The 27,852-nt window shown below is 42.4% G+C and overlaps 1 protein-coding gene across 3 annotated transcripts in view; it reads right to left on the bottom strand.

Moving 5' to 3' along the window:
* Window positions 1-27,852, bottom strand: part of EXOC6B (exocyst complex component 6B) — a 312,215-nt gene that overhangs the window by 243,055 nt on the left and 41,308 nt on the right. For all 3 annotated transcript variants that reach the window (XM_056344728.1, XM_056344734.1, XM_056344741.1), the window contains exons 2-6: window positions 16,233-16,398; window positions 9,528-9,575; window positions 7,263-7,353; window positions 7,108-7,153; window positions 2,493-2,697 (exon numbers count right to left, since the gene is read on the bottom strand). In XM_056344728.1, the coding sequence (XP_056200703.1) occupies window positions 2,493-2,697; window positions 7,108-7,153; window positions 7,263-7,353; window positions 9,528-9,575; window positions 16,233-16,398 (556 nt within the window). The remainder of the gene's footprint in view (window positions 1-2,492; window positions 2,698-7,107; window positions 7,154-7,262; window positions 7,354-9,527; window positions 9,576-16,232; window positions 16,399-27,852) is intronic.

The raw sequence follows: 27,852 nt of genomic DNA, 5'->3' as shown, positions 1-27,852 counted from the left end.
ACATGAAAGGAAAAAAAAAAAAAAAATCTTTCCTACTTCTGTATTTTTCTGTTGGATACATTCAAGCAGACACGCTGGCAACATCAACAGGCAAAGAAAAAAACCGTCATAACCCAAACTTCAATTTAGAAATCCTTACAGTCCAACATGGCTGGAACTTGAGCAGACAGTGGTGAACAATGAAGAACTTATGCAAGTGTGTAAGGTAGAAGAACACTGAAAGGAGAAGGCACAGAGCATTTGTCTCTGGTCAAAGCAGGGACTGCATTGCTGGTGGAGAGGCTATCTGGAGCTAAAGAACAAATAACGAACTTAAGGGAAGCTCAAAACATTAGCAGCTGAAATAAACACAGAGACAAAAGGTGATGAGTAGAGAAAGAGTCTAACAAACTGAGAGGAAAAAGAAGTGAGAGTTGTTACGGGAAGAAGGAAAACAGTCTTTGGAGGTTTCGTTCAGATGCATGGCTGCTTGCTGGCCCACAGCTGGAGCTTAGATAATCCAGTATTGCAAAACCAAACACCAAACTCCACCAAAGGAGGATGAGAACAGGGTGAGTAAACACAGTTTTTACCCCCCAGGGCTTCTCCCAGCTTCCCACTGTTGTCAGATCAGGCACTTGAGCCCACAACAGTTGTTCAGTTAGCAACCCTTGGGGAACCTGGTAAAAGCACTTGGCCAGTTTGCCCTTGAAGACATGGAAAACTGCACAAGGAACTCCACAGGTCTATCACCCACAGAATGAAGAAGCAACCTTCACCCAGGCCTCTTTTAAAGCATGGCCCATGCTGGTTTCGATTTGCTGTGCCTGTTTTTGTACCTGGGTAGGGCAGGAGCAGCCAGTTCCCACAGACCCCCCCCCCCCAATTCCTCCCCTGATTATGCAGCTGGCAAGTATCACAAGGAGGGGGAAGGCTCAGAAGTGGTGAGCAACACACCTGAGTACCCATGGCAGAAAAATAAGACACCAGTATGGGCTACTGCAGCATTTTTAGCTTTGCTCTAAAAATACAGATTTCTTTAGAGCAAAAGATGGAGAATGAGTGGAGCTCCAGACAGGGCACGAGCTCTACAATTGGTAAATATCCTTAAGAGAATATAAAGAAGTTATCGATTTACTTAAAGTAGCATATTTGCTGCATTAATTAGGCACCAAAAGACAAATAAAACTCCTACTCCCTTCCAGCCACAGGAAACAAGAAGGAATGATTTAAAAATGTATGGCTGCCATAATACAAAAAAAGAGTATTTTTTGTAAACAATTACTGTTCTAGAAACTGCTCTATCAGGTAAATTCACAGTAACAACTGCAACCATCCCAGACATTGCCACCATGCACACCTGCCTCCCCAAGAGGACATCCAGGTCACAACATGTTTTCTGCAGGTTCAGAAAGCCTAGTTTGATTCAGTGCAACAACTAACAAAGTCATCTGAACTCTCATATGCAGAATGGCATCTCTCCATAGCTCTGTTATACAATATAAAGCTTAGTTTGTTTTTCCAAAATACCAGAAAGAAGCTGAGAAGACAGTAAGGCAGCAGATATACTGGAAATTAATTAATAGAAATTCTAATTACTAGAAATCCTCAAGCTAGACCATTTTACAGAAAGGATGGTGTTTATAAGGCAGAAAATTGAACTCTACCTATAAACACAACAGCATGATCTTGTGAAAAATTGTAGCAAGAATCCTTCCCAAAAATCAACAAGTCAAACCCATCAATCACTATCAGAGGAAGTGGTTTACTGCTCGTTGAGAGGTAAACATTTCACTACCAGTGGATTTAAATTTCATCAAAGTAGCAAAGTTCTTTTTAAGAGCCACTGTGAGCAATGCTCCCCAGCTGTGGTAAGAACTGTACTGAAATTCAAACCTAGAATATTAAAAACAAGAGGGGGCAAAGGCAATTCTATTTTAATAAGTGAACAAGGATGTTCAGCTCATCAGGTTCATCTTTTACAGACATCAATTCCTAGGCAAATGCAAGTAAATCACAGTGAAAGTTTACCCAGTATTTGAAAAACTGTTTAAGACGCAAAAGAAGTTAACTTGCAATCAGTGCATGAACTGCTATTGCTTCACCCTGAACCTGGGAAATCAACACTGGTGTCTGCAGGCCTTCCAGTTTACACCAGGCATAGCAGCACAAATGCCTCTGTCCTGCTAAGTGGAAAATATGAGTTATACACCGCAACTGCACTTCCCAGGCTCTGGGCTACCAAGAGCCTATGGCAAAATACAGGTGGGAGAATATGACAACAAAAATGGACCACTGTTTTTCAACAGTATAAAAGTCAGAAGATAAAAAACTCTAGTAGCAACCACAGAATGAAGAATCATTGCTTCTCCTGGTGACAAAATTACTTCTATATGTAAAACTAAATTTACTGCCCTGGGACTAGAAAAGCAGAACTTTGTTTTAACATGACCATGAATCACCCTCCGCTTTCCAGAAAACCTCCAACCTGCGTGCACACACAGAAGTCCTACCTGTTTCATTGCTGTCTCTCCAATCTTGTCGGAGTGCTTACGGATACTCTCCAGGAAATCCTTGAGGTCTGACATGGAAACTTCTTTGATCTCTTCCCGCAGCTTTGGAATATTATCCACCATGATCTTGCAGAAGCGGTAGTGGCTCACTTGGGGCAGGTACGTGTGCTCAAGGTGCTCCAGGGTCTTCAGCGCAGGGTAGTGTCTGGGGAAAGCAAGGCAGGCAGATGCAAAAAGAAGAATGGCTATTTCCATCCCACTTCCTCTCCAAAATGTGTGTTAAATGTAAATTATTCAATATATCTGAGAATCTCAGCTCTCTTCAAAGGAACACAGAGCTTAGCAGCCAGGTAACCACAAAACATCGTTCTCCTCTTGAAGCAGAGGAACACAAATGCAGTAGGCAGCTCCTTACTCAGAGCTCTGATGTGCAGACAAGGATCAGCTGGGTCACAAGTGATCAGGATCAGCTGAGCCCAGTAGCAGCTCTCACCCACAGTAAAGCCTGTTTTAGGCACTATATCACAAAAGAAGGAAAAGTTGGCAACCGCATGTAGTATTGTTAGGTTAACCAAGGAGAAAGCTCAGCCCCACATGCAAGGAGGAGCAATGAGGCACGATGGCTCATGGGCATAGGGGAACCCCAGGAAGACCCTGCACTGGTCTTGCCAGGAGAGCCATCAGCCCCACAGATGTAGGTGACACCCATCAAAGTCAGCAGGTATTCCCAGTTCCTCAGACCAAGGCATCCATGTCAGGTATGAGGCATATTATGGGATGCAGGGGAAGAGCATTTTGGCATCGCACCTCTAACCCTTTCCCTGGGTGAAGGACTCCATTCTGGGTGCACATCACCTTCATCCTGACCAGCCAGACAAGGGAACGGGATGAGGATGTTGATGCTTGGGAGTGCTGAGCGTTCCTGCCTGTTGATCTGTACAGCCAGCTAAGTGTACACAAGCCTGCATGTTGGACCAGGTGTTGTGTGGGTGCCAGCTGGGAGCACACACTCAGCCTCACTCCTGCCTGGACCTGGGGCACAAGGCTGCAGCAGATTTCTCTCTGTGGGGCTGCCAGATTTGGCAACCTCTAACAGTGAGGTGCCGTAAGACAGAACGTGGAGATGTGAGTATACTGTAATACACCATAGACTGATGAACTAGTGTCTAACACACATTAATTTCCAATATATCTACTACTAGCACAGACACTTGTTACTGTGTTGTAAAGATCTTGGACATGAGAGCTCAGCTTTCCTTCCCCGTGCGTACCAGGAGTCTGATCCCACCTTCCTCCCAGCTGTTCTAATGCTACTAAGCACCATTAAAAACACTTCCTACCCAAAGCGCATTTTATTTCAGTAGAGGTAAAAACAGTCTGGATACAAACCTGAGATTAGGGGTCCAATGAATCCATTTTTTAGAAAGACCCTGCATCTCCAGCAACTACTGTTGTACCACTGGGATATGAGACCTTTTCAATGTTGAAAATTATTTCCCCACTCTAAAAGCAATATACATTATATATACATATATGCAAAAATCCCAATGTTTATTCCCCTATGCACAACGCATGCCTCTGTATTTTTTGTCATGCCTAACAGACTTAAAATTTATCCTACCTTTCTGGATAAAAGCAATCTTCATAGCCTCACAGAAGATGTTAAATGGGAAAGTAGCCTAAGCAAATCATTCTTCTCAAACACCCTCCCTCCATTCTTTTCCCTTTGGGAAGTGGGAGTCCATAGGATTTGCCTGTTCACTGGAGTATGGGAACCCTCCTGAATGGTGATGTAAAATGTGAAACTGTCCTCCTCCTGGTCTGACCACAGATCAAAGGTTAGAATAAAAAAAAGTTATGAGGGAACCATCTAGGAAGCATTAGCAGAGTCTATAAAAAAATATTTAAGACTAACAGTAGGTCACAGTCACCTCTAGGGTGAATAGACTTCAGCTGACTACACCCATGGTTAATCTCTGCCACAAGCACCTGCCACTTCCACCGTGAATTTTTGGGGGAGAAAAAGTGTTTAGTCATAAGAAACATATTAGCACCGCTGAAAAAAAAAAAAAAAAAAAAGAACTGACACTTACATCCCCATTCAAAACAATCCTTGCCTGAACTCCAAGTAGGTCCACAAGGGAGTTATTTTAACCAGAAGTGGCCTGTCCTGTTCCCAACACCAGAAGTCAAACTGATTAACCCCATAACCTGTCCAGTGTTTACACTACAGTAAGGTATGAAAAACTATTTGCAATAAAATGCAAACCTCTCTGGAGAGAAACTTCAGACTGCACAGAAAGCCAGAAATTAAACCAGAGGAATAAACACACGCTGGGAGGGTTGTTGTATTTTAGGCCATTGTTTGTTGCACTAGAAGCAGTTAAAAGGTGGCCAGGGGGGACAGTGCAGTCACTGATGGGGTCTGCGGCTGCCTGCCAAAAACAGAGTCCAAAACACATGGGGGCAGAGGAAAGGTCAACACTGCTCTTGTGTGAGATTGGCAATTCCTGCGGCCAAAGTACTGCTGCCTCAGCCCAGACTGCATCCCTTACGTTAATGATAAATGCATTTTGATAAAACAGAGTCAGAGCCTGAATTTTATTTTTTTCTCTCTCTCTTCTCTGGAAATACCCAGGCCCTGCTCAGTGGGCACAGCTCTGCGGAGGCTTCTCAACTACGTGCAGGATGAAGCATTCTCATTGCTTACTGCTTGGGAACTGTATGGATATGGCAAGTGACCCAGGGGTAAAAAAAAAATAAAAAGACTGATCCTTCCAGAGCCCTGCAGAACCAGGAGGAACCTCTGGAGGCAGAACTATTTTCTTTCTCATCACTTTGCAACAAGAAGCAACATGTCTCAGCCACTGCAGCAAAGATCTTTCTCTGTCCCTTCCTTAAATTCTGGACAATGTTTCTCTCCATCTCTTCTCTCTGCTGACAAAGGTCAACCCTCCGAGTTCAAACCATGCTTTGTTCCCCAGCTCCAGCTCCAGTTAACAGCCACAGATTCTGCATTCGGCAAACACCTACATTTGGTTTATACACATCACGCAGCAAACAGCACATAACTCATTTTTTCTACCTTGGGAGAGTTGAGTTTATTCGCCTCGAATGCAAAGCCTATTACTCCTCTGAGACCATGTACCCAAAAACCAAGACTCATGCTAGTAACCAACCCCCTTGCTGGCTATCATGAAATGATATATAAGTGAGACCGGGTGCAGATACAAAAATATTTAATATGTTGTGCTGTGTTTGGTGAATGAAGCCATCAAATCCGGACAAAGAAAGAAGGAAAAAAAGAAAGCCAAGGGTTCAGATTTTCCTTAAATGTGGCTTTCAACTTCTATTTGTTTCAGAATGAACTAATTCAAAAGGGGGGAGGGGGCGGGGGAAGATGAAATTCTTAGAAGCAGACGCTGGAAACACTATCCAGAGCAAGGGAATCAAGCAGCATGTGGATTCCCTTCAAAAGTTCACAATGCTGTGATCAGCTCCAGCTCTCCACCCCACATCTGTCAACGGATAAGCCCCTTGCTGTTCCTGTAAACAGACTAAAAACAGTTGGACAAACTGTACACTGCCCTATTCTATACCGAGCCATCCCAAGAAAGAGAGCGAGCGCTTTGTGAACAGCTAAATAAGCTCCCTACAACTCCTCCGGCCAGCCCAACTTTCAGCAGTAACACTTATCTGTTTACCCACGGCTCCTGGGTCCAAGGACCACAGAGATCAGCAGAGGCAGGAGGGGAAGTGTAAAAATACGCCCATCCAATTAGTTATCGCCTTGTTTGAAACATCTGGTTTCTTCTGTATTGTTTCTATGATGGATGGCAGGCACAAAACCAGGCATCCGATCTGACTGCTCTCCCTGCGTGGCATTCAGCTGGAACCTGCCACGTTTTCAGCTGACCTTCTAGCAGCTGCTTTTTGCCCAGTTTGCCACCCCCAGGGCTACAACGCGCCTCCAAAGTCCCATGCTGTTTAAACAAACTGTCCCCCAGGATCCCAGCCATGCAAATATCCCGGATCGTCATTCAATCATTCAGCATAGCAACAGAAGCAGGGTGGGAAAAATCCTAGATTTACAGCTCATGATTTCTGAGCCACAAAGTCCTTGTAGTTCAGCTCACTCTTCTGAGCAACTATTTCTACCACAAAATAAGCCATATGCCTTCTCACCAACTTCTACCATCCTGCACATTTCTTAAATGTTTGGCGTCCATTTGTGTTCATCAGATTCTCTCGGATTGCATCAGGTTTTGTATTATGACATTCATAGAATGAAATTTAGTTCATAACACATAAGTACCAAGTCATGCATCAATTGCATGCATTGCAACAGCGAGCTTCCTCGAAAAGAAAAAGGTTTTTAATTAAGGTGAACATTCACTAACACAAAACAAAATTAAAGCCTGCTGCAATCCCAGTTTTAGGCTGTACCACAGGAGACTGAGCAAGACTGTGAAGATACCAGCCAGAAATCAGGCAAGTTAACTTGGAAAGACTGATTTTTGAAGTCTTGAGTTTTCAGAATGTCTTTAATTTATCCAGCACCAAATGGGTGCTTTTCAACTCTTCCAATGCAAACACCAGTCTATACGAAATTTACCTTTTAGATTTCATTTGCTCTCGCAGTTTGCTGTACATCTCCAGGACTGGAAAGAGAAGGAAAACACACAAGCATTGAGACACAAGCACAAAAACTAAGAGGCCTGAATTAAAATAAACAGCTATACAAATAAAAAGTAATTTCAGATTCCTCACCAGGAAGACACAGTGTTAGCTTATCAACCGTCGCTGAAATATTTCTCTGTTGTAATCGGCATTGCTTCAGCTCTTCCATTGCTATTATCAGCTTTGGAAAGGGGAAAAAAAAAAAAAAAAAAAAAAAAAGGTTCACCAAGAGGAGTAAAGACAGAGCAGAGAGGATACAAACTGCTTTGCACTTGTCACAACTATCCAAACTGTAGGTGGACAACGAAGCCTACTCCAATAACTGCAGAGCTCACCAAGCACTGCAGAGCATTGCTGAAATAAGGAGGACAGGCAGCTTTGAGTTGTTTAATCGAGTAGCAGAAGCATTCCCTTAATTTCAAGTAAGCAAGCAGCAAAACCAAAGCCATCAAAATACCAGCCTTGTAGCACGTCCTATGAATTCCAAAAATGACTTCCCCTTCCCATTTTATTCATCTCTTCCCTACTCCCTCTCCAAGCTTCTCTTTCTAGTTCTTCTCAAAGACAGGATGTGGCCGCTCGTTCCCAGGGGGATTCTTACCATCACAAGCTAACAAGGATTTTTAAATGCTCAGTCGCCAACAGAAAAACCTGTGCGTCTGAACAAGGGCAAAACAAGAATCAGCCATTGCATACAAAAGAAAACTCTTTGGTTTCTTTTTTCAAAGGGGCAGGTCATAGACTTTTTCTCTAGAGCACCAACTTATCTCCACAGTACAAGACTGAGATTGCAAAGTCCTTTTGAAATCCCAGGCTTTTCTACCCTTGTAGGCAAATCCTCCGGTCAAGGTAACACAGAGGTATGTTTATTTGATTCAGGAGAGAAGCTGCATCACCTCTTCCCAAAAGGGCATTTTTAATCTTTAATCTTTATTAGAATAATTGGTCTGATGCAGTTCAACATGGGGATTTTCTCATTTGTTTTTCCAAATGAAATGCAGTTGACTGAAACAGCAATGCCTATGTGTACCCCCAGCAAAATGAAGTCTGGGAGGGCAGTTAAGAAAGAAAACAAAAGCTGCAAAGAGTAGACACATCGAACATGAGGAGAGTGATCCAGTTGATCAGGAGCAAAGACAAAGAGGGGAGAAGGACCATCCCTGGGAGTTCTCAGACATCTGCATCTTGGGCACCTGAAAACCTTCAAGCATCAGTGCCTTCAGCTCTGAAGTCCCCCCAAGTCTGTTAATGTTCCTTGTTGATTAAGAGGAAGAAGAGTGAATGTCATTAGAGGCACATCACATCCAGGACATACTAATCACTACCTTTGCTCCATGCCTTGATGCCTCTATCCATGCAGCTCAAAAACCACCCTGACTTTAACTGCTGCTGTACTGCACTGTGAAGCAGAAGCCAGACTCTCCAGCTCATATTCATAGAATCACTGCATGGTTTGGGTTGGAAGGGACATCTAGTCAAAGGTCATCTAGTTCCAATCTCCTGCCATAGAAAGGTGTCCCTGCCACCAGCCCAGGTTGTTCCAAGCTCTGTCCAGCCTGGCCTCAGACATTGCCAGGGATGGGGCATCCACAGGCTTCTCTGGGCAACCTAGTCCAGTGCCTCACCAAACCCATCCTAAAACATGTCCAGTCTAAACCTTGCCCTCTTCCAGTTTAAAACCGTTGCCCCTTATCCTGTCACTATAGGCCCTGGTATAAAGTCTCTCTCCATCTTTCTTACTAGCCCACTTCAAGCATTGAAAGGCTGCAACAAGGTCTCCCCGCAGCCTTCCCTTCTCCAGGCTGAACCCCCCCAACTCTCCCAGCCTGTCCCCACAGCAGAGCTGTTCCAGCTTCTGACCATCCCTGTAGTCCCCTCTGACCCCGCTCCAACAGCTCCACATCTCTCCTGTGCTGAGGACCCCCGAGCTGGATGAAGTATTCCAGGTAAGGTCTCACCAGAGCGGAGCAGAGGGGCAGAATCACCCGCCTCAACCTGCTGGCCTACAGGTGAAGCAGTAGTGTCGTGAATGATCCAAATGACACCATTTAGGGCTGCAGGAGCAAGCCCACAACCTGATTATTGTTTCAAGTCCCTCCTGCTTCCTAGGCTTTGCCTCTCACCAGCTTTGAATCCACAAGCGGTACAAAAGAAAAATCACTTCCCAACGCAACTCATCTTTCATGCAGAAAAGCAAAATACAGGAAAGGAAATCAGTGCTCGCTTTAATACCAATGCCGTATACATTAGCAGTTAATGCTGAGCAGTTATCAACGCTCAGTGTAATTTCCCACAAGCACAGCCAAATAGTGGAAACTCAAAAAAACAGACAGAATGAATGAATGTATCACTCACTTCTTTTCCCTCATTCTGCAGCTTTCGGTTGGTGTCCGTCACTTGATTCTGCAGGGATAATGGGGAAAAAAGACAAAGCACATCTACGTGTAAGTCAGGACAATGTTTTTCACAAATAAGAAACTGTACATAAACACCATCGCTTTTCACACAATCTTCTCTTGCATGGCATGAAACTGTTTAATGACCCATTTAATAGTTATCGCCATTCTGGCACATGGGACGCCAACAGCCACACAGCAAATACCAAGGGTTTTCTTCCCTGCTACCAGAGAAAAGAAAAAGGCAACAAGAGTTAATGCTGTTGCATGGCAGCCTCAAAATCCTGCAGTATTAATGGATCAGATTTTGTAGCTAGCACTCACATGTGTTCTCATCTTAAAAGCTATTTTACCTGAGTGGTAGAGGAATTAAATTTCCCCTCCTCAACATCAAACAGATTACAAATAGGTTTTAACTCCTTAATATCATGGCAAGAAAAGAACTCTTCAATGTGGGCTTTACCTATACAGTTCAAATACTTTCTTTTAGATCTTCAGATGCATCTCGCACTGGACCCCTCCTCCTGTTGGTATAAAAATGTATTTTTATATACCTGGTATAAAAAAAAAGTATGTATTTTCCTTACTAAACTGTCTTTCTGTATTATCCCATCAGGCTGGGCCCCACAGTTCAAAAATTTCCCATTTTGCAAACTGGTAGGTTCCCTGGACCAGCAAGATCACAGCAGTTCAGCCCTTTACAGCTCTAGTTGACTCAGTACAGACACACATGAGAACAAAGCTAATTTTTAGACTCGTCAGGCTAGAAAATAAGCAGCTTGCACATTATTTAGACAAGTAGAAGGATGACTTTGGGAATTCTCCTGAATGCTCATTCAAGTTCAAACAGGAGAAGGTTTGTAAATCAAGATATACCATTTTCTACAGACCAGCTGGGATAGCCGAAACAAACTTTGAAGTAAACATGCCCAGCTTCAGGTCTTCAGCAGAAGCAGCCATTTATAAATGTGAATGCCAGCAAAGAACTACTCTGAGTTCAGGTGCCTCATATCAGTCTGAGACTAAATTGCCATAAAACCACGTGGTTTTTCCCCATAGACTACCCTTTTCACTGCTACTAAAGTTGTAAATATTCATCTCCAGGCTTGTCTCTAAGATGTCTCAGAGCTTTCTAGTTTCACTCAGGCTCATTGTACGGTGGAAGCTGCTGCTGGATTTCAGCCGGCATAGTCAAATTTTATGAACTAGTTTCTGCGTGTTTTCAGGAGTTTTGTTCATTGCGTAGGCAAAATCAGTAACAGAGCTTGGGCAACAGCATGAGCTGTGACATTGAGCTCTCAAAGTACATCCAGGAGCATAAGATCACACAAACCAACTCAAGACCTTTATTTCCTGATTCTTTTCAACAATTGCAAAAACAAGCTGAATTTTTCATGAATCTGCCACTACTGAAGAAATATCACTTGATGCTCTGCAATTACCCAACAGAATGTGGATGGTGCACAGAGCAGAGAAAATAGCAGAGCAAAGCGGGACAAGCTTCAAGGTGGATTCAGAAGGTAACAGCCACCTCTTTCTCTTTTCAGCATGCCACAAGGCAACCAGTTCAGATAGGAGTGGAGCTTTGTATTAATAAATATAAAATTGGTTCAGGATCCAATTTGTTTCCTGCTGACTACTGAAAGATCCTGAGCAACAATCATTTCCCACACTGGTCCAAACTGCAACAGGACATCTCACACTGAAAGGTCTGCGTGGCTCAAATGAACAGAGTTATCCAGCCTCACAGGCTTCCTTTTGTTTTAACAATGGCCATGCTGGTTTTTAATCTTACTGTGATGCAAGAAAGGGAGTCATCCCATGATCTCCCTGCACACAATTTCGCTACAGCATCTGCATCACATTGCTCCCTCTTCTGCAGTAGCTTCAGTGCTCCTGGCCGCTTGCCCTGTGCAAAAACTGCTCATTTCCTTTATGATGTATTGAGATTTTACAAGCAGGAGCATTGCATCTCTTCCAAAGATTATTTTATTTGCTTATATCCTGAAAATCCCACCAGGAAAAAGGAATCCATGTAGGGTAATTTAAAACTGCTCCTAAAATAATGCCAAGGCTATACTAGTCTCCTATTAAAATTACATATCAACTCCAGCTAAAGCAAAAAAGTAAGAATATATTCTGCCCTTGCACACTATGAGTTTTCAGGGGGCAGGGAGTTGTGTTTTCTTTTATTCTTAAGGTCTACATCCATACACTGAAAAAAATAGATGACTATTTATATAGACTCTCTGTAGACACATTGAAGCTTTTCAGACGAGGAGATTTTATAATCTAAGACAGACGCACAGCAAGGGGGGACAGACAACAGGTGGGCACATGTGAAGAAAGAGACGATGGGATCACACAAGGGGCTTACGGGATGCTCAAGTCATCAGTTCATTTATCTATATACAGAACATGTGGTATGGAGCAGGGCTTTGGTTTGGGGGTTTTTAAACATCACTCTGCTATCATTTAGAGAGTGTCAGCGTGATGAGAGAGAGGAGCAAAGGGCGCTGCAGAGGAATCCTGGGAATGGATCCGAAGGGCACCACCATGACCCCACGCGGCTGTGCCGACTCCATCCCGCTGTCCAACACCCACCTACTGCTGATTTCCAGCCTCCCTACGAAAGGGAGGGTGACTGTGGAGTGATCCTTCAAGTTGGCAACTCATGAACTTTCCAATCCGGAGGGTGCACTCAAGGACGGAGTTCATTACCCACCACCACAGCCATTCTCCTCTCATTAATGCAACCCCATGGGAATCCACTGCACGGCTGTTGTGCTTTCAGGTCATCCCACATCGTGGGGCACCAAGATCCCCCGCTTGGTTTTGCGTGGGTGAAGGTGATCTTCCCTTCACACTAAACCAGCTGCCTCAGTTTAATTAAATCTACCTTAATCTGACTGCACTAAGCAATAAACGTTGCTTCCTTATTAATTTTCTCCCCCTGTCACACTCATAATTTCATAGATCTTATGACTTGTTGGCAGAGAGGGTTAGAATTGCAGATGTCTTTTCAGAGAAAAACCCTTTTATTAACTGCTCTTCGATAGTGGCAGGTGTGAAGAACTAAATTTGAGCAGAGATCATTAGCTACACAAAACAAGGCAACAAGTGATTCTACTGTAGCTCTTTGAAAATGGTCCTGGTGATCACAGTCCATGAAACTGAGGAACAGCCAGTGCCGTGCTGTTACTAAGAAAGCAACCATCACACAAATATGCATGAACATAATCCTACAATGTGCTTGAAATAACCCTTCTGCACCATTTCACTGGTGCCTGATTGCCTGTCCTAATGTAGAAACCATGCTTATCACCAAAACAGCCCCGAACACCATCAGCTGGAAGGACCTTCAAAGTAGGAAAGTAATAATGGTGATATGCCTAGAAAGCACAACCCTCTAGGATGGACTGGGGCTACCTATCTTACAGAGGACAAGACCAGAGAAGAACATTCCTCTAACCCGAAGACGACAGCTGCAAAACTAAGAGAAATAATCCCTCTTTTGTGTCTGACAGGCCAAACAGTAGTAGACCTAAAAAAGGCTTTTCAATCATGCCACTCAAGTTTCCTAGAGAAGGAAGGACAGCAGTACCTGGGCGATGACTAACATTAGAGGATGTTACATAAAAATCCATCAGGTACGACACAGCTGAAGAAGAACTTGCTTAAGAGAAAAGACAGACTACGTGAAGTTGTCACCAGCCCTGTGGCTGTGATCCTTTCCCCTTCATGCCTCGAGTCAAGTTTCCCAAGTTGAAGCACGCTAATGTATAATCTATCTTTGCCCTTTTAAACTCCACTGGAATCTTTATAAGCTGTAACAGACTGGTACCTGGTTCTCGAGACCCAACAGCACCATGCATTTATAGGTTTGAGAACAGGTCAACATCAGGCTGCTCATTTCCTAATGAGGAAGAACGATTCTGCAGCACAAGATACAAAAACATTGAAGATGTGTAACAAAACAAAACAAACACCACCACCAACAAAACAACAATATTTTTCCTTGGAAAACATGTAAGAAATCAAAAGTAAAGAGAATTGTCATGGTGAAGCTATATAGTTTCAAAAAAAAAAAAAGACTAAGCAAACACAAAAAAATTTCTGGTTTAAAAAACGTTATAGTTTAAATATCATCCAAAGGAAGGAGATGCCTTTTTAAAAATGTATCCTGTGTATTTTCAATTAACTTTACTTTTTTATCCATATAGAGATTACTAATCAGTGACACAGCACCTCTTGAAAACAACACAAAATATTGCCTAATGCAGAAATTCATTGCAGAGGAGATCCTCTGCTGATCAAGAAGATAAAGTTCCCAAATGAGTGCTAGTCCTTCACAGGGCACAAAAGCAGGTGAGAAGGTTCAGCAATCCAGCCCAGATTAGGTTTTAGTTCACTTGGGGCCACCTGAAACACAGCGTCACAGCACAGGGGGAAGAGGGCAGCTGTGTTACACATGAATTGGGGAAGATAATGCATCCAGCTCACATTTAGCATGTGCATTCTTAAAACAATGAACACCAATATTTCTGCAAGCACGATATTATACAAAACATCCCAAAGCTAAAAGCACACAAGTGAAGATACATCCTAGAGATGCAATAGGGAAGGCATTTATTTTGTTGCTGGTTGCACGTATGTTCAAAGACAAGCGCTATTGAGAAAAAGACCAAGATCAAATAGAGAATGAATAGCTGGAACAAAACACACTCTCACCACTCGACCCATGGATGATTCCCTGGGGAAGCCCTTACAAAGAGGGCTCAGTATTTCTCAAATAAGTTTCTGTGTATATTTTTCCCATGTGCCGTTTTATAGATCACATAGTAATGGAAATCAAGAGAGATCCTGAGGGTACAGAGATGGACTTCACAGTGTGCCACCAACAAAGTAGCTGTTTGTAGAATGGGAAACAGCAACAAGCCTTTGCAAACAAACAATGTGGAATTCTTGGCTAGAAACAATAGCTTTTTTAAAAAAAAAAAAAAAAACTTCCATGGTCTTTCCAATAGCCTCATCCTGCAATCAACTGCTGAATGAATCCTTGCCATGGAAATAATACGTATGTAGTAATATGGGTGCTTCAAGTGTCAGGACACCCCCCCCACAAAGTTGCTGCTGCAAGCACTCTTCCATTTGTGGGATGGAGACCTGTGTGTGTAAAGCTAGACACCTGCGAGGAAATGCCAGACATAGCTTAAAATGAATAAATAAACATATGAAAAGCAGCAGTCAGCACACTGAAGTTAGAATTCTTCCTTCTTTTCAAGAAAACTTGCTTTTCTGAGATTTTTTTGCCCCTTCCCCCCTTATTTATAACTTCATCTTTTCTAATGCACATTGAAGGGTCTTCCACACTCCTAGAGTCCCAGAAAGGTCCTTAAAAGGTCAGACTCCCCTCTGCCAGAAAGACTTGTTGTGGTCTTTGGAGTCAGTCCATGCCTTTTTGGGTGCCACACAACTCAGCTCCAGTCACTAAGTGACTGCTCTGGGAGGCTGCTTTTGGTTTTCATGTCAAGGTCACACCTTGTTGCTGCAGCAAGGGATGGCATAGTGGTCTCCCCTGCCTCTGTTCTAACTTGTGTAGGAAAAGGAGGAAGGTTCTCTGGCCTCTGACACCAATTAACTCATTGCTGTGCTTTTTTATACACCCCAAATTGTGAAATATTTGTATTTTAAGGCGCAGGAGCCAAACAAACCACAAGCTCACCCAGCCCCTACATGCAGAAACACCTCTAGGTCCTTTCTTCTCCCCGGAAGCCTGCCTACTTTCCTTCTCACCACTTACCCACATTCTGATACTACAAATGGCTTTTTCCAGATACTACTAAACACAGTTTTTCCAAGACATGGGTAAATTCCATCTTTCTCTCATGTTTCTGCACAGCTTTAAAGGCCACAATATCTGGAAAGTCCATACCTGTAATCATTTTACTTTCTTCTTCCCCAGCTCTAACCATTTTGCCTTCTAGTTAAGCCAACCAAACCTGGAGATGCTACTGAAAAAAAGAATCAAGCTGTGTGTTTGTTTACTCAGTCTTTTAGTAGTTAGTGAAATTAGCAGTTATTTTTCACTACTGTTCCTGCTTACACCTGAACACCCTACAATGCTCTGATGTTCATTTGCTTTTAAATATTAACATTCCACTTCCCAACGTTGGGCAGACACCTCGTGACTGATCTGCTGATTTGTCTGACATAATGTTACCTGTGATGAGAATTCAGTGTTGGATGAGGCACTAGAGTAGATGCTGCTACAGCAGATTTACTTCTGACCGTAGAGCTTATTCTTGCTTAAGAACATGGTATAAGGTATACCAGGAAAAATAGCTTTCCTAATGCAGAACAGGGTTAGCTTTAATCTTTCTTGTGTTTTTAATATACCACACTGTTCCAGTTTGCCCAAATAACTATCAAACTTCAAATGACTAACCTATTTGCTACAGGAAGAATGAAGATCTATACACACCTTTCTTTATTTTTTAGCTAGAGGAGAGACGCTCTAGACAAAAGGAGAAAACATGGCATTCACGCGGTTTCACAGAATCCCAGAGTGGCTGAGTTTGGGTCATCTGGTCCTAGCCCCCTGCTCAAGGAGGGCCACCTACAGCAAGTTGCCCAGGACGAGGTCTAGACAGCTTTCCCTTACCTTCAGCTTCTGAGCTTCTCCTCTCACTTTCAGCAGCTCTGTGATGGAGTCCACAAAGCCCTGGTAATGGAAGTTGCACATTTTCTCAATCTCACGATCATGGTTTCTGATTCGTGCTTCCAGTTTCTCCATGAAACGACCATGTTCTTCTCCATCATAGACAGACCTAAAAAGAAGATACCAACATTGGTCAAGATGCCAATACCTGTTACTCTCATTACTTACAAGAAATATCCAAAATACAAGCTTTAGAAAAAAACTCCTGTGATAAAGGGATAGTTCTGCTTTTAATGTGCACACCCCAGGCACCAAACTCAGGTTTGAAAGTCTTTCTGTTCCAGCCCTTCTTTTTCTTTTTTCCACTTGCCAAAGACCAGCCTGATGTTCCCTCAGACTGCAACACGGCCAACCCAGCGCTGAATGCTCTGAAACAAGCCCTTGTGCTATTTGAGCTTAGCCACCCCTGATTACTACCTGCTATCATATGCTGTAATGGTGAGCACTCCTCTTGGACAATTTTCTGAATGTTCTTTGGGCTTCAAGGGTAAAAGCTACAACAGAAAAGCATCACCGCTACAGCTGCCAAAATCCATTTCCCTTACCACCCCCAATTTTGCCAGCATAGTTAGCCCTGGTACTGAAAGGCCTACGCAGCTGAAGACTACTCAAACTGACAGGGACTATTCAATCCAAGACACAGCGTACACTGTGCAAGCTGCAGGTAATGGGTGATCTTTGATACACTATTAAATTTAAGGGTGGAAGTTTAAAAAAAAAATCTATCCTTCATATTTTCTTAAATTCCACCCAGCTGGAAAAAGCAGCTTGAATTGCCACGTTAAAATACTTTTTGTTCTGTCCACTACCAACACACGCTGTCTGGTAATGATCATTATTTCCAACAGTTCTGTAAAGCAGCCTAGAAGGCGACACACATCTGCAGAAAGAGCCGCTGTGCAGAAGCAATAGATTATGACTGCAAAATAAGCGAATGTTATTCTAGAAGGCAGAGGGATTGTGTCACACCCTGAAATGGTATAGGATTTTCAGGGGTTTTTTTCCTTTGTGTTTTTAACAGTAAACATAGATATTTTTATCGGAGTGTGGAAATCCTACCCTTAGACCTGTCTTTGTAAAGTTTCAGTATTTTGAGAAGCAGTGCGAGCTCCTAAACCTGAATTCTCTCCCAGTCCAAAAAAATTAAGTGCACAGTGAGCTTTGTGGGGTCTGAGCTTGTACTGCGTCAGAAAGTAAGGCTAAATTAATTATATACTGGACTCCATGCAGCGATTAGAGATAAACGATGGGGAATGACAGAGCTGTAACAAGCTATAAAAATAAAAAGAATTAGTAATCACAGCAGTGACAACCAACAATTTAAAAAGAACCAGAACGTGATGAATCCAACTGGACAAATCAAATATTTCTGGCTGCAGAAAGCGATGTGATCCTTCAGTGTAATCTGTGCTCAAGTCACTTTGGAGAATCCCATCTCTGCAATCCACAAAGGTCTCAAAGTAATACAAAAAATACCAAGACAAGACTGAAACCCTGGAGGAAATCTACTTAATTACCATTCTTTAAAATCTGCCCTAGCAGTTTCATTTATACAGTTTCAGTAAGCCATTCTCAACAGCAAAACAAAAATGCCAAATCTGTATAAGCCTACTTAAAACTCAATGTAAAATAACACTGTCACCAAGAGTAGAAGTCTTCAAAAGTGATCACATTGTGAAAGAGACAGAACTTCCGCAAATTACAGGAATGTCACCACTAGTATGATGCTAGTGGTTTTTCCTTACAGCCTAGCAGAGTTTGACTGGTAAAATACGAAAGTTGGAGACCGAGCGCCATCTAGTGCCGCACAGCCCCTTTGCAGGGGCTCTCAAAACAGCAAGGCACCTCTGCTCCGACAAACCTAGCTTCAAGCTAGTAACTCACATACAATAAGCAAATAAAGCTAGACAAGTTGTGTTTTCGTTAAAGTATATTAAAGCATGAAGTAAAAAAACCCACAACGGTAGTTACAGGTGCCACATAAATGTGTTTACATTCAAAGGAAAATACCACCTGCATTTACAGAGGCATCTATCTATGGAGAGAAATAGAAATCACTCAAAATTAATAACAAACTCTAGCCAAGTTTCCTTTGGAGATGGCTAACCTACAACATAAATGTCTGATGACTAAAACGCTTTAATGATTTTCTTTTTTTAGCCAAACTCTAGTGTAAAAAAAATAAAGTTGATGACAACAAGCAACAAAACCCCAGCATCTCAGGGATCAGCTCTAAGCTCATATTAAAAAAAAAAAAAAAAAAAAAAAACACAAAACTTTTTCTTCCCTTTTGAGCTTTCCTGTTCATCCTCAACTCTCCCCTCCAATGCAGAACCACTATCCTTCACTCCCATCCTCCCTGTAAAACACTAGCAAACCAGCCCCAAACCAAACAAAACAGCAATGCACTTCGAGGTTGCAGGATGTCAACTCCAAGGTTACAGGATATCAACTTCTTGCTCTGTATCAAATATCATATAAGCAGACTACAGCGACTATGCAGTCACTTAGATCAAAATAAACAATGCAGGGACTCACAGTTTGATTGCAAGAACAAATCTCTCCCCCCTGCAACCACATCAAAACACTCTCAAGTCCAAAACTCTACTATCATGATCTTTAGCTCCTGGCTCTGGTAGAGGTCCAGCTTCCTCAGCTGTTTCTTCAGCTGCCTGAGCTACAGCATCACTCTTGAAAATTCATCCTTGTGATCTTATACCCTTGACATACATGCACGGTTACCTAGCAACTGTCAGTTTCTCAAGACCAACTCTGGTTCTCACCTGATCCACTCAACCAAGCACCTTCATTACACATTTCTTTCTTTTCAGGATTACCACATCTGGGGCATTCGATTTCCCACAGGCTTACCAAACCTTCGGGACACTCACTGCCTTGCTCTGGATCTACAGGTCTCTCCAGTCACTCCTCTCTATCTCATTTCTTCTGCACATGAACTCTGATCCTAGTAACATCCCTCCTGGTTCAAAGACTAACTACAGTCTGACCTGGATCCTCACTTAACTGTCTTGAAGTGAGAAGTGACTAGTAATTCAGAAGACATTAGAAGGTGATGCACAAAAAAATTTCTAGAAAGAAAAAAAAAAAATCTTACATGTGGATTTATACCCACTAATAATCACAACAGCACACAATGCGAAAAAAAAGTAAGGAAAACAAAAATAAGAATCCGTTTGGCTGTTCATTCTCTCAGTTGTAAACAACAAAGCACTGTAACAGTGCTATAGAAAATTACCCTTGAGGCTGCTTTTTTTTTTTTCTTTGCTACAAAAAACTGCTGGTCAGATAGCTTTAGTAATAAGCCTCCCCCACAAAAAGCCTTTTGATTAAAAAAGTCTGAGAAAGAGCAGTTGCCCCGCATGCACTTATCTTATAACTCTGGAGCAGGCTGTAATTCTCAAATTGAAGACTATGCTCAGTGACAGATCTGTCTGGTTCACATTTTTTAAGTACACTCACTAAACAAAACCACTTAAGATGACTTTTAAAAATTCTTGGATTGTATCATTAAGTTTCACAATTTCTACACTCATTAAAAATCCACTTCATTTGTTTCCAAAAGGTCAACTGGAAAAATCTTTCCAGGAAAGCCATAACAGGCAAATGCATCAGGAATTTGCATCTCCAGCCTTGCATTATTGCAAAGTTTATTTCCCAAAATAGGGGCAACCAAACCTGGCCCACACCAAGTGGCCAGATCATTAACAATGTGGATGCCAGAGACATGGATTTGTGGCACAGCTGGATGCTCTGGTGTCTTCTCCATTTGCCAAGCGGCAGAAAGCAAGTGTCAGCTCACAAAGAAGCACGACACGTTGACAGTGAACATTTCACACATTCACTCTCCCCCCCAGCACCCCAGAGCCTCGGTTGACTCTGGCTGTACTCAACCCCCACATTGCACTGAATGCTCTACTGCATTCTCAGTAACTTCATCATTCACAAAAGCAAAAACTAGGGAAAGAGCAGAGGTCTGGGGAATACAGCACAAGAGAAGGGTAAAAGAGACAACACGCTCAGCTACAAATCTGTACAAATGTACAAATACAGAACATGGTCAAGGCATCTTGGGTCCTGCCACCAAGCACCAATACAATGTACATTCTCTCCAGCTGTGCTTTGGACACTTCATCTAGCTGTTCTCAGGCTGGCAGGTCCTATTACCAGCCACCACACACACTGAAAAAATGCCACAAGACCTTAAAGTTATTGCACATGTATAAATTAATGCTAGAAAATTTTTAGGAACTAGCTTTTCAGGTCCTCCCTACATCTCATGCTTAAGACGGCTTCAGGCAGCCGCGGAGAAGGCCAAGCCATGAAGCTGACCCTGCAACTTCATTCCCAATGACAGCTGGCTGCAGGACGGGGACTCAGAAGTAACCTAAATAAATTCAGCTGAAAGTACAGAGGAGGGAAATCTCTAGGGGCAAAATGAAAGAAATCTGGAACAATGCAAGGAGGACATTCTGGGGACAGAGGAACAGAAGTGACTAGCTTTTGTTTTCAATTAATAAGCGGAACAAATTCCTGAGTCTGTTGTGGACTTCAATTTTATTTTATTTTTTTTTCCCTTTAAACTTCTGTAGTGGTTTTAATCCTTCAGAAACATTTTCTTCTCATTAAGCTACATAAAAGCATTAGCAGTTTTGTTTAATCTTAGTCTAACTTTCGTAATAAACAAATTAACTACTGAGCAATGCAAAAAAAAAAAATTTCAAGAGTGGTGCAACAGCTCCATGGAAAAAAGGTCAAAGAAAGTTTGCAAGACTATATGATACCTGTTTAATATCGAACTGTCACAGTTCACAGCTTCAAGTCTTCTGCTTCATGGAGTTCATTTGCGTACTGAGACAGCACCAGCAAGTTGTACCCCACTTGGAGCACTACACCTGGAATTATCTCTGTGGAAGCACAAGTGTAGATTTCGCTTTTTGTTTTCATTTTGCTAATTAAACAAAATCTAAGCCCACTCTGCTTTGTCCTATCACCCACATAGGTTTACAAATACAGAGAAAGAAGTCACTTTTTTTCCAAAAAGGAAAAAAACTTCCAGAAAGGAAAAGCATAACATGTTTAATCATAAGTATTTTTTATTATTACAGTTCAAAGCGCATTTCCATGTGTACTTTTCCTACTTACACCCACATACCTTGCACACAAATTTATTCCACCACTGTATTTTCAGTTTACAACAGAAATCATTCCAATCACTGCAGAATTCAGCAAAATATCAGCAATAACCCATTATCACAGGGTCCCAGCGTACAAAAAGTAATTTCTGAAGAGCACTGCTACATTTTATTATTTGGCAGAATGACCCTGGCTTCATAGGTGGGAACACCTACCTTGATTTCAGCAAGGTCCTGGCATGACCCTGGTGGGTATTCTCACAAGCACTCCAGAAGGAATGCTGCACAGCAAACTGCCATAAACCACATGCGTACGCTGCTCAAAAACCATCCCAAAAACGATGTTACTTGTCAATGACTGGCCTCAACAAGAAGAAGCTTTTCAACAGGGCTTCCACATGCATTTGTTCTGGGCCTGGTTTTCTTCAGCGGTTTTTTTAGCAAATTGGAAAATATAATGCAAGCTGTACTTTCAAAATATGTTGGTAACACCATAGTGAAGGGAGTTGCAAGCCTTCTGGAAAGCGGCAGCCAAAGGCCTCGAGAAACTGGGAGCATTTCCAGAAGTTAAGAAGGGTGAAGGTCAATAAAGGCAAGCGCATGGTAGTGGTCCCAGCAAAGGTCAAAATCAGCAGCACAAGTACAACGGGATCAGAGCGGAGGCAGGAGAGACCACAAAGTCCACACAAGCCACCTGCCACTGCACCTTATTTATTAGCCCATGAAAAGCCAAAGGAATTGGGTTTCGATTTGAAGGGAAAGGGCTGGTGAGAACACAGGTAGCTCAGAGCCATGGAAGAAGTCCCCTGCTATGTTTAAGAGGGAGGAAGGTGAGGAGTTCTTGCAGGGCTGTTACAGTAAGAATGAGAGCAGACCAATTTGCAAAGAGCTAGGGCAGATTTTGTGATGAAACACAACTGAAGATAGTCAAAGCCCTGGAAGAAAGCATGCTGTGACACTGGAAACCCCGTTTATCAGTTTAAAAATAAGTTGAACAGACATTTGTTCAGGGATGGAGAAAGGATTCAATGCTGCCTCACCTCAGGCTCTCAGGCAGTCTTGACAATCCGGGATGGTAGAACAGGTCAGCAACAAATAAAATACCTTCCAGCCCTTTTTTTTTTTTTCCCTCTTTTTTGTTTTTTAATTTCTTGGGAGGTTTTAAAGCAGGCCAAACAATTAAGAAACTTACACACTGAACTGCCAGAGGTAGAAGTGGACTAGCACACAGACAAGAACATCAGCCCAACCTCACACCTTCCACGCATCCAACATGAGAGCATCTTTTCAGCATCACCAGAGAAATACACTATGAACACTAAACTACTAACAGAATACAGCCAAGCAGATAAGAGTAAAAGTCAAATTAAAACATTATTTATCATGTACAGGCACCTGCCACAGCAGGAGCCTGGAAGCCACCAGTGCAAGCAACAGGCAGGTATAATATGAAAACAGAAGAAAAAGCATTGTGTGAAAGAAAAGTAGGGATATTATTAACATGCAAAATCCTTGTCTTTTTGACAATATCTTTTGTATTACAACCTTTATTGGCACCGCACCATACGTGAGCTCTAGTCACACCTGAGCCCAGATGTTGCATCTGCAGCACAAGAGTTTCTACCAGTCCCAACATCAGTGTAGTGATGAAAAATTTAAAGACCAGAATACCAGGACAAGAGGCACAAACTACCCTACAAAGCCACTGCCACACTAAAAATTCTACCTGAACTACCAAATGTCAGAAAAGGTCAACTTCTCTTCTTCTGTATATATCTACAGATTGCAAAACAAAGAAAAGAGGGAAAGAAGTGGCTCCAAAACTAGATACGACGTACAAATACTTCTGGTGCAAATTATCCCCTTCTTAAAAACCTTTCAATACTCTCACCACGCAATGCAAAAGCTATGACATGAAGTTGAATACCACACACATTGCCCCATCTTTTTCAGAAAAATCACAAAAGATTGCAGTTTGGCCATGTCTCATTCCCCACTCCCAAAGCACTGCGAGACAGAGACCATCTCCATCACAAGGGTGACAGTTTTGGAAACAAGCCCTTTCTACTAGACACCACTCTTCCCTTGCTGTGCTATTTACCCTATCAGCAGCACAAGAAAGAGGAGAAAATGAACACTTGACTGTGAAGAAAGGCACCCTCCCAAAGTATCCACAAATCAGATTACCGATAACACCCAGTATCATTTTTATTAACTTTACAGAATGTTTCAGCCATTACATCTATAAAAGTAGTTTAGATCACCACAGAAAAAGTTTAATGTCTATACTTGCTGTGTTACTGTCCAATAAAAGTTTTTTCCTACTAACAAAGTTCATTTTGTTGTCTTATGCATTGTTTAAACAAGTAGATATTTTTTTTTGTGCATTCTTGGCTTTAAGTCTTGGACCCTCCTTTCTCTGTGAAGCAATGTTGTCATAACATCCAACAGAGGCACAACAAATCCTCAAGACATGCATAATATTAAAAGCACTGCATTCTAAAACCACACAAAGCACGTTAAAATTGACAGCAGCATGATTGATAACTTCCATGCTCAAAGCGTACTGGCATCTTTGAAAGAGGACTCGGGCAGCAACACTAGCCAGCATGACACATGGGCTTACGCGCTGCTCATGCAGTCTTTCAAGACCAAAGCAGCAGCTTCACCATCTCCATCACCTCCACAGCACACAACAAAACAGCATTTGGCACAGACATCCCTGCCTGGCAGCACATGGTGCTCAGAGTGCCAGCTTTCAGCTCCTTTCCTCTTGCAGAAGAGCATGGTTCATTATCAAGGTCAACTGAAGGTCTCACTCGCAGGCAAAAGTTGAACAAGATGGCACAATTCAGCTCTTTGCTGCCAATTCATTGTGTCAAGAAGTCCCTGGCTTTCAGCAGCAGACAGATTTGTGCTTTGCACACAGCTTTGCCAGTGGAAAACAGCTTTCTGCCAGCTCCTACTTCAGTCCCACTAACAAGTCCTGCCTCCCTGCCCAAGCCCTTAGACCCTCTCCCGCACTACCAGCACCCCAAAAAGACTGTGGCTACTTTTAAACATTTTTGTACTCTTGATCAATTAGATCAAGACAGGATTAAGAGTAATCAAGTGGCTCCATAATGAAACTTGATGCAAAAGGCACTTCTGGCAGAGACAAGTATCTTGCTGACCCAAATCCTCCCATCAGCACAGACCCTGATAGAGGAGGCTCACTCTCATTTACAGTCTAATAATTGCTTTCTAAAACTCCCATGCAAGTCTCAGATTAGAAACCAAGTAGGCTTCAGTTGCCTAAAGATAGATGCCTGGCACCCTTTGAGATACCTGCCTAGGGCCAACCTGGCACGGGACCTACAAAGGACCAGTGTGTTGTTAAGAGACACAGCTGGAGGCCAGATAAGATGTACCTAGTGCTGCTGGCGATGCTGTGATACATCTGCTTCTGTGGCCGAGTTGCTCCCTGCCTGGGTTACCTCAGTTGGAGACACCCTTTCCTTCAGTTTGAGAGGACACGGGTCCCAAACCCACAGTTACACATGCCAAAAAGCAGAGAGGTTCTGTAGGAGACATGCTCAGAAATCAATTTGACTTGATGAACGTACGTGCAAGGGCTTCCCCAAATGATAAAACTGGGAACAGAAGAATACACTTACTGCATTTAACTCTGCTCTTGTAGTTTTCCATTATTTCATTTCTCCAGGTAGATACTCCACCACATACCCAGGACCCATGCAGTCCAAATAAGACATAACAGTGATGCACATGATGATGAACTTTCAATTAAGCATCACAAAAGCTGCATCAGAAATGAATGTTACAGATTGTGTTTCAATTGAGGAGGGAAGTGAAGTGACTTTAAGGCAAACCAACAGGTCAGGACCAGTTCTAAGAACAGAACTCAGATGCAGAAGCTTAGAGTGTATGTGCTAGGGCTTGGGAGCTCGATGTAAGGCATGCATTTGCTACAAAAAACAGAGTTAGCTGAGCTAGACCCACTCAATGGGAGCAGCATTCTGGACTCCAACAAAACCAACTAAAAAAGGTCTGTAAAAGAGAGTTGCTAACCCTGCCTTAAGCTTCTGTTGTCCCATCTGATCCAGGGATTGAGGTTTGGGATTCTAATGAAAGTCTCGGATGAGTAAACCTCTCCTTGCCAACAAATCTCAACTTCGTCCCCAAACTGCTGCTCACTTCTGAATTGCAATGCCATAACTGAAAACCCATCCTCTTTCTAACTAGAGATGCCTACCCTGGCAAACTCATCTGAAGGACATGAGACAAACATCCTGGGGGAAAAAAGCTGGATTAAAAAGGCAACAGCATTTGGTATGTATGACTACCAGAGGAGGCCCAGAGTCACATTACCATGCAAATATTTGTGTCTATTGAAAAGAGGAAAAATAGTAATGGACTTAAATTGCCCAGGAGAATTAGGTTAAACATTGACAGTTTTCTAACTGCAAGAGTGACAGAAATCCAAAAGGGATCATCAAGGCATGTTACAGAATCCCTTTCAACTGATCATTTCTAAGACTAAGAAAAACACCAAGCAGGAGCGGCTTAGATGCATTTGCTGCTGGAGAGACCAAATGCCTCCTCAGATAGGAAGAGGTTTGAGCAGGTGGCTTCTCGAGATCCCCTGAAGCCCTGTTTTCTATAGGTCCAACCTACTGAATAGCTGAAAATCTTTGGAAACCACCTGATCTTAACCAATGCTGTACTAAGCTCTGAACCTGAAAGAAACGGTACCTCCAACCCCAGGTACTAAATCCTTCCACGTTTTTACAAGGATTTCAATGAACCCAACTCAACTTCCACTGATGGCAACCAACAAATTCCCATTTCCTTCATTTGTACAAGATCAGGTCTTTAGTTATATAGTACTCTAAAGCCTTTCTTGGCGTGCACTTATGACAACAAAGCACTTCTAGGCTATATATTGCTGGAAAAAATAGAGCCGCCATAAAGCCACAGCCATCTCCAGGGTGGAATATAGCTATTCTGTGCCAGACAAGATTCTGAAAGAAACGAAGAATAATTACCCTAATTGACAATATAATGGAATGACTTGGTTATAATGTCCCTATTAAAAAACGAATTTCAGACGATAAAAAGACGTTAAGAGGGAGAGCTTGAACAAATTAGTGTTTAGCCTCCAAAAGAGCCAGGAAACGTCAGGAGCAACCCAAAGCCAGGCAAGCCAGAACAGCTACAACAAACATGAATGCCCCCAACCGAGGCAAGTATGGAGAGAACTGGCCATGAGCAGAGCTTTCAACTTCCCTCCTCTTTTTGCGAGCACAATGGAAACAATTCCCCCAAGAACAAAAGCGATGCGTCAGCAGGCCCTACTCTCTCAAGCTCTTTCAAGTTGGAAGGACAGTTGATTTGCACCATGTGTAGGATAGGAATGCTTGCTAGAACCAAGCAAGATAAATTTTATCCCATCCAAGCTGGTTAACATTAAGACAGAGATGAATCATCTTTACAATGCTGTAAACAACACTGTTTAAAAAAGGAAGAAATCTAATGATACACCCTAGTCACACTTTGCAGGAAGTTTCTGAACTTTTATACCACATGTACCATTGTTAGAAAAAGTGTCAGAATAAGGGGGCAGACACAAACCCACAAGAATCGGAGGATGGGGACGTAAAGCCATCACAAATGTTCTAATCTTCCTTCTGCTGCGCTTCCAGTGGTGTTCCAGCACGTCTAATCCTTTATGACAAGCAGAGGCTGGGGGGAGAGGACACACAGCAATGGAGTAGATGTACATCAGATGTGTTATTTATAACAAGAGACAGAAAAAGCTCAATGGAGTCATCTGTGCTGTCTCTGGTTGATTCTCACTCTGACCTTTAGTGAAGAACTGGTTTTTCAAGGGGGAAACCAAAATATCTAAAACCACAGCCATGGGTTACCTTTATTTGGTAACTCAGATGTGAAGGAAATACCAGCACCAGAGCATTGAATATACAAGTCCCAGAGCTACGCAATTCCCAGTCACAAAAGAAGATTCCTGGCTGGACAAAGTGCCTTGGATGTATCAGGACACTGAAAGATCTCCCTACTTTGATTACACAGAGGGACACTGAAAAGCCATTTAATTACTAGACATATTTTTCTTTATTTTTTTTTCTTTAAAAATAGAATGTCCCATGGAGCTGTTTAATTCAGGGAATAAATAGCATAACATCACTGCAATCTTAAGCCAGCTAAATTCCAAGCAGAAATGAGGTATAGTATTTTTGTTTGCTGCTTCCAGAGCTATTGGTAGAAACAAATAAAAGAAGCAGAGAAGCCAACCTCTCCATCTAGTATCTTCCAAGCTGGCAACTGCTCAGTACAACATACACTAACCAGACAGGTTGTCTTGCTCAATATAAGCATAAGAGTGAAAATTT

Source organism: Falco biarmicus, chromosome 1 (assembly GCF_023638135.1).
Source record: "Falco biarmicus isolate bFalBia1 chromosome 1, bFalBia1.pri, whole genome shotgun sequence".
NCBI lineage: Eukaryota > Metazoa > Chordata > Aves > Falconiformes > Falconidae > Falco > Falco biarmicus.
The sequence above is the reverse complement of the archived record's forward strand: the minus strand, read 5'-3'. Positions and strand labels throughout refer to the sequence as shown.